Raw genomic sequence first — 7,731 nt, 5'->3', positions numbered from 1 at the left:
GCCCGACCCGGCTTCCGCGGGGCGCCGTCCGGCTGCGCGGCCAGCGACGGCCGAGGCGGGGTGTGGGGCCCTCGGGCGGGAGAGGACCTTCTCCTGCGCAGCCCGTCTGTATTTTAAATTTGGGGGCTTTGTTAGTCGTGGGGGTTCTGCATGATTTTTGATTTTTTCAAATCTCTAACACTGAGTAGAGTTCTGTGCCCTATAAATACATGCGCGTGCACGAGTGAGCCACCGCACCCGGTTGGCCAGCAGGTGTGCGTGTCCCTTGCCGGAAGAGGATGGAAACAACTGTTGAGTTGCCTGCCGGAGTCGCTCAGCCGAGGCCCGTCAGTCTGCCTAGGAAGCGGGCTGCTTGTCTTCTGCCTGGGTTCTTGTCCCAGAGCCTCGTAGCAGAAATCTCCATTGTTGAAGCCTGGGACAGAGTCTGGCCTTCAGCTTTCAAAGCGAGAGGACCCGAGCCCCCGTCCTTAAATCACCAATTACATATTTTTGTGGGTTGCAGGTTTCAGGGTTTATTTCCTAACATCTCTGTGTATTGGACCATAAAAGTTTCCAAAGTAGTAGGGAAATTCAAACAGCAAGGAAACTTACGATACCAACTGGAGTGTTGTGATAAGGATTTGGCTTATAGTAATTGTAGTAATTGCAAATGATTGTAATTTTGCTGTGTAAATAATTTCCCTAGTACTTTGTTACTAAATTAAAATAAAGTCCACAGTACAAAAACCTCTCGCAGTTTTTATCACAACACATTTTATGTAGCAAAGAGGACTATGCAGAAGGCAAAACTCTTCTTGATTGAAAAAAAAAAGTTGCTTTTCTACCATGTCCAAAATGGAGTAGGTGTTTGCCGGCGTGGTGGCGCACACCTGTAATATCAGCCTTACAGAGGCTGAGGCAGGAGGATCGTTTCGAGTTTGAGACCAGCCTGGGCTACAAAGTGAGCTCAAGGGGAGCCTGAACTGCAGAGTGAAACCCTGTCTCAAAAAGACAAAAAAAAAAAAGAGTAGGTGTGATGGTGCATGCCTATAATCCTAGCATTTGGAAGGCTGAGGCAGGAGGATTCCAAGTTTGAGACCATCTTGGACTACAGAGTGAAATAGTCTCAAACAAAAAGCAAAAAATAAAATTTAGCCAATTAACACTCATATTCTTTGATTTATCTATGCTTTTTAAGTCTATTGTACTTGAAAACACTGTCTAAAAGATATTTATTGGCTAGTAAAAGCTAACACTCCTTGATTAATTATTCTCCTTCGGGCCCTACAGTAAGCATTTATATTATTTATTTGATGAAGGTGTCTCAGTTCACATATAAATATAGTCACATGATTTTTGACAAAAGTGTAAAAGTAATTGCCATGTAGATGCAACAGTTTTTCAACAACAAATGGTGCTGGAATAATTGGACATCCATATGGGGAAAAATATACCTAGATGTAGACATTATATCTTTTACAAAAATTAACTTAAACTGGATTACAGACCTAAATGTACAACAAAGCTATAAAACTTTTAAAGGAAAATCCAGAGCTGGACATGGTGGCGCACACCTGTAATCCTAGCACTTGGGAGGCTGAGGCAAGAGGATCGTTGTGAGTTCTAGACCAGCGTGGGCTATAAAGTGAACTCAAGGCCAGCCTGAACTGCATAACAAGACCCTGTCTCAAAAAGACAGAAAAAAAAAGGAAAATCCATTTCTTGGGTTTGCTGATGGGTTTTTAGATATAACGCAAAAGTATAATCTGTATGCAAAAAATACACGTTAGACTTGATTAAAATAAACTTTTAAACTGAGTATGATGGCCCATGCCTGTAATCTCAGCACTCTAGGAGGCTGAGGCAAGGAGGAGTGCATATTGGACCTTAGACTAGATAATTTAACATTCCGAGGTCCTACCTCAAAATAAAAAACAATTTTTCAAGAGAACTGGGATTGTAGCTCAGTGTGAAGGCCCTGGATTCAGTCCTTGCAGTCACAAAATAATAACAACCTTGGCTGCCTGAAGGACGCTAACAGTGAAAATGGGAGGGTAAGGCACAACTAGGAGAAAATATAAGCAAAGTACATCTTGATAAGGATTCATATCCAAAATATGAAAAAAAAGTCTTAAAAATTCAATAGGAAAACAAGCAATGAAAAAAATCAAGCAACTGATTTCTTTTTTTTTTTAAGACAAAGTCTTATTCTGTAGCCCAGGCTGGCCTTGAACTTGTGATCTTCCTGCCTCAGTTTTGGAGAGCTAGGATTACAGGTGTGTACCACCATGCTCAGTATAATTGTTTTTTAAATGGGCAAAATATCAGAACAGACACTTCAGCAAAGAATATATAGAGATAGTAAATAAGTATATGCAAAGATATCCAACATCATTTGTCAATAGAGAAATTCAAATTAAAACCAAAATTTAGGTACCACTGTGCACTTGTTAGGATGGCTAGAATAATCCATATGGGATGGGTTGCATTTGAGCTGGAGACATCCTTATATGCTCATATTTAATGTGAGCTGCAGATGGGTATATAGGAATATTTGTGTACATGCGTATATGCATGTATTTATTAGCAAATACGTATCTTCTCCCTCTGTCACCCGAGAGGACCCAGAAGCGGTCACATCCTAGGAAAAACCGGCACATCTGGCACCTGGAGCTTGCCTTGTGATACTGATCCAATAAAAGAAGCTAGGACTCCTAGGACAACCTAGGACACTAGGGTGCCCCTAGGCTGCCCCTGGGACTGGGGCAGAGAGTATACAAGCCTATCCTGTCCTACCTGGGAGCACTCAAAGCAGCAGGAAACCCTGGTGCAGCAGGGCCGTTGCAGAGGAACTCAAGGCCAACTGAGAGAGCTCCCAGTACCCAAGGTGGAGCAGTTTCAGTAACAAGGTTAGTACAGCAGTACTGGATTATAATCCAAAGTATAAAGTAAATGCCCGTGAGTCCATGGTGACATACATGAATGACTGAATAAATAAATAAATATACCAAATAGTTACTCCCAAGTAGAATCCCAAAAGGTTTACATGGATATTTTGCCTTCCAGGAGGTGGCACAGAATTCCAGTCCCGTATGGAATATACATGGTGACCCCCTTTCAACAAGTATACCTGAGGAAGGGTGTGACCCCTGCCTCAGCCCAGTGAGCAGGGTCACCACCTCCAGGGGCGAGACCAGCCACCGCCTGTGCCACGGTGCCGGGAGCTGAGGCACTTTACCTCTGCACTCCTGCTCCCCCGAATCCACAGCGAGTAACCCTGAGAAAGGCCTCCGGTTCAGTCCTCGTCAGGAGGGCAGCTGCTGTCACCGCCACTGTTCCTCGCAGCTTTACGTCCTCTGGGCCGAGGGAAGCCTGAGGAGCTGGCACAGTCTAGAGGAGACCAGGCCGTGTGACGGAGGCTGGTAGTGTGAATCCTGGGTAGGACCTGGGGTCAGGTAAAGGACATTAAGTAGAAACCAAAGAAATCTGAATAAGGTGGAGGTTTCAGTTCATAGTGTGTCAGTATCTGCTCACCAGCTGAGAACCTCACCACGTTTGTCACGGGGGAACGGGCCCTGGGTTAAATGGGAACTTGGTACAATTTTTATATTTCTTCCGTAAATCCGAAACTATTCTGAAATACACTTTAAAATATAAACTACTGTAAAATAAAAATTTTGTTTAACAAAGTACTCCACTTATTTTCTGGGTTTTTTTTTGTTTTGTTTTTTTTCCGGTACCGGAATTGAACTCACGACCTTGTGCTTGCCAGGCAGGCGCTGTGCCGCTGAGCTAAACCCCAGCCCCTCCACTTACTTTCTGAAGCAACCCTCAGGCGCCCCTTTGGCCCAGCCTCCCTCCGTGAGCTGTGTGGGCGACCCCTGTCACGGCTGAGGGGTGACGGACCGCAGGGCCGGTCTGTGCGCGCACGCGGGCCCTCTGCCCCAGGGCAGGCGGGCTCCTGGCTGGGCTGGGCACACCGCGCTGCTGGCCCGCAGACAGGGTCCCGGGGCGCCTTCTCTTGCCCCTTGGGTGCTTTCGCGCTGGCTCCAGACCCTGTGCCTGGAGGCCGAACTCGTGGGCTTCCTGGAGGAGCCGCGGAGGACTTGGGCTCCAGGAGTGGGAACTGGCCGGGAGCCGGGCGTGGAGCGCGTGGGGCTGCGGCCCGGGGCCCAGCTGCAGGGCCACAGAATCTGGGCCACGATCCCGCCAGAGCCTCTCCCGGCCAGCCGCTTCCCCAGGCCACAGCAGCAGCTGCCTGCCTGCCCCTTATCACCCCAGCGCAGCCTGGGCAGGCACTTATCAGTGGACCTGGCAGCCTCCCAGCGCCCAGGGTGCCAGGCAAACACGTCCCCGCCCCGTGGGCCCTCAGTAAACACTTGTCAAGCGAAGCAGCCAACCAACGAATGGCAACGTGGGCTGTTGCCATGACAGTGCAGCCTAGTGGGCAGAGCAGCGGGCAGGCGGGCGGCCTGGACTGTGGCTTCTTAAACCTGGCGGGGGAGAGGCAGTTTGTGTAGTTCCCGTCCTGTAAAGCGGGCAAAATAGTATCTTCTTCACTAAGTCGACTGAACGGACAACAGATTATGCCAAGTGCTTAGCACAGTGTCGGACACAAAAATAAATGCTCATAAACAGCAGTTATGTTATGTAGTTAGTTACGTAGTCCACTCATGACTAAAATTAGACAGGCTTTTGCAATAGATAAATGAGTAAGGACACAGATGGACAATCAGCAAGCAACCAGAAGTGACTGGCTGCACATGCACGAGGCCTGGTTTATTCCCTGGTACTACCAAAAAAAAAAAAAAAAATATTGACAAGCTAAGTTAAGATAGCAGTGAGATACCGTGTCTTACCTTCAAAGCTAGAAAGTTGTTTCACTAAATATATGAAAAAAATGTTCAACATCACTGGTCATTCAAGAGATGCAAATGAAAACACCACTGAGATTCCATCTCACGCCAGAAAGAACGGATGTTATCAAGACATCAAACAATGACAAATGCTGAGGGGCTGTGGGGAAAAGGAGCCCCTCTCCACGGCTGGCGGGAGTGTGGACTGGTGCGACCGCTGTGGGAATCAGCGTGGAGAAGGGCTTCTTTGTCTGGAATGCATTGAGGACACTGATTTGTTTATTATTTGTTAGAGTTTCTTAAGGCTTCATTATACAGCCCAGATTGACCTTGAGTTTACGATCCTCCTGTCTCAGCCTCTTGAGTGCTGCGATTACAGGTGTGTCTTGGGTTATATGTGGAGAAGAATAATCCTTTAATTATCCTTGCTAAACCATTTGGCATCCACCCATTTGTACTAGCTATGCCCTTGGTTCTCGCTCAATAAAAGGTGACGGAAATTGATGTTTGGGGCTGCAGTCCAAGAGGCTCTACGCCCCCCTGATCCCACACTTTTGCTTCTCTTGTTTTTCTTGTCTCTCTTACTTTTTCTTTTCATCCACGGGTAGGTACCTCATTCTGGGGACCTGTTCAAGATGGATGAGTTATCCGACAAATCAGTGTGGAGATTCCTCAGTAAACTAGGGCTAGAGGTTCCATTCAACTCAGCTATTCCACTTTTTGGTGTCTTCCTGAAAGAATTAAAAACATCATACTACAGCGATATATGCACACCCATGTTTATAGCAGCACAGCTTATAATAGTTAAATTTTGGAAATTTGGAAATAGCCCGAATGCCCATGAACCAATGAATGGATAAAGAAGATGTGAGGGTGTGTGTGTGTGTGTGTGTGTGTGTGTGTATCTTAAGTGAGATAAATCAAACACACATGTGTAACTGTTGCATTGTTTCTCTGGTGTGAGAAACCAAAAGTGTAAATAAGAACCAAAATGTATAATAGGTAATGGGAAATGGGAAGAAAATACTAAAATAGGAAGGGGAGCAAGGGAGGGGAGGGGGGAAGGGAAAGAAGGGACAAGAACATAGAAGGACAAAATGGAAAGAAAGCTTTTGTAAATGAGGGGAAGAGGAGCTAAAGGGAGGTGAGGGGCCTGGGGCAGAAAGACAATCACGATATACCATGTAGAGGTACAAGTTCCCTATGATGAATGGGATTATTATGTATATCTGAAATGGACCCACAAAATTAAGAATAATGATGATAAGAAATAACATTTAAACCTTAGGACAGAATAAAACGGGAACAGAAGCCAGGCGTGGTGGTGCACACCTGTAAGCCCAGCACTCAGGAGGCTGAGGCAGGAGGATTGCTGTAAGTTCAAGGTCATTCTGAACTACATAGACAGACCTGTCTCAAAAACAAAACGCAACACCACAAAAAACCAGGAATAACATTTTTTTCAAAAATACCAGAATGCAATAGTTTTCAAACTTTAGGGCCAGGGATATAGCTCAGTGGCACAAGCGCCTGCTGGCAGGCACAAGGTCCTGAGTCTGATTCCTGGTACCAAAAACGAAAAAAAAAATTGATTAAAATTTACAGGTGGGGGCTGGGGATTTAGCTCAGCGGCAAAAGCGCCTGCCGGGCAAGCGCAAGGTCGTGAGTTCGGTTCCCGGTACCGGAGAAAAACCAAAAAAAAAAAAAAAAAATTTACAGGTGGATGCACCTCTAACCTAATAATTATGCTTATAGTAGTCTTAGAACCATTTTGGGGGAAATTTTTGTTTTGTTTCGTTTTGTTTTGTTTTCCCAGTACAGAGAACTAAATCCAGAACCTTTGCATCGAGCTACATCCCCACACCATTTATTTATTGTGTTTGTTAGCTTGTTTGTCTAGGGTTTTTTTTTTTGTTTGTTTTTGTTTTTGTTTTTCTCCGGTACCGGGAACCGAACTCATGACCTTGCGCTTGCCAGGCAGGCGCTTTTGCCACTGAGCTAAATCCCCAGCCCCAGCTTGTTTGTCTAATTATTTATTATTCTGAGACAAGGTCTCACAAAGTAGCCCAGGCTAGGCTTGAACTAGTGATCCTCCTGCCTCAGCCTCCCAGAGTCCTGGATTTACAGGCCTGTGCCACTATGCCCAGCTGAAACTTTATTTTCAAAACATGTGGCTGATGGGTTTGGCTTGAGGATGCTGCAGTGTCTTAGGTAGATGTCGCCAGTGTGGATGATGCCCTGGCCTTGACCACTCCTGGAGACAGTGCAGTGAAGGAGCTCTAAGAGGCTCATGAGAGTCTCCCACGTGTGCCCCAGGGCTGCAGGGCTGCAGGAGAGAGGCTGAGGGCTGAGGAAAGGCTGCCTCCTTCCCCACCCTGAGCCCCACACACGCTGGGCGCATCTCACCCCTCAGAGCCCTGGTGCTGGAAGACCATGGTCCCCGCATCCGACAGGGGATGGTGGCCCGGCAGTGCTGTGGGCAAGGGTGGTGACATACAGCTTCCCGGGTGGAAGCCTCATCTGCAGGTCTTGTGAGGAGGCGGCATGGAGTTCCAGGGCTGCCGGGTCGGCTGGCCCACTTCAGGGCTGACCTGAAGGTTCTCAAATCCGGTATGGGTCAGAATGCCCTGGAGAGCTCGTGTCCAGGAGGCTCAGGCTCTTTGCAGTGGAAACGGGCCTGGGCTTCTGTGTGCTGACCCAGTGTTTCTGGCTCCAGCAGAGGACTGAGACCCCGGCTGAGGCCTTGCGTCTCCATGTGGCCTGTGGACAGGAGGCATCGGCATCATCCGACAACTGTTCCAGGACCTGGGGCTGGGGATTTAGCTCAGCGGCAAAGCGCCTGCCTGGCAAGTGCAAGGTCGTGAGTTTGGTTCCTGGTACCGGAGAAAAACCAAAA

The 7,731-nt window shown here is 47.2% G+C and overlaps 1 protein-coding gene across 1 annotated transcript; it reads right to left on the bottom strand.

Annotated features, from left to right (window-relative positions):
• Positions 1-2,262: 2,262 nt before the first annotated feature.
• LOC106147245 (keratinocyte proline-rich protein-like) lies at positions 2,263-7,270 on the bottom strand. Its single transcript, XM_013507669.1, has 3 exons — positions 7,242-7,270; positions 3,796-4,547; positions 2,263-3,424 (listed from the first exon to the last, which is right to left on the bottom strand). The coding sequence occupies exons 1-3, from the start codon at positions 7,268-7,270 to the stop codon at positions 3,327-3,329; spliced, it is 879 nt and encodes a 292-aa protein (XP_013363123.1). The 3' UTR covers positions 2,263-3,326.
• Between the last annotated feature and the right edge of the window lie 461 nt (positions 7,271-7,731).

Source organism: Chinchilla lanigera, unplaced genomic scaffold (assembly GCF_000276665.1).
Source record: "Chinchilla lanigera isolate Chin_1 unplaced genomic scaffold, ChiLan1.0 scaffold00132, whole genome shotgun sequence".
NCBI lineage: Eukaryota > Metazoa > Chordata > Mammalia > Rodentia > Chinchillidae > Chinchilla > Chinchilla lanigera.
Note: the sequence above shows the minus strand (reverse complement) of the source record. Positions and strands in the feature narration are given on the sequence as shown.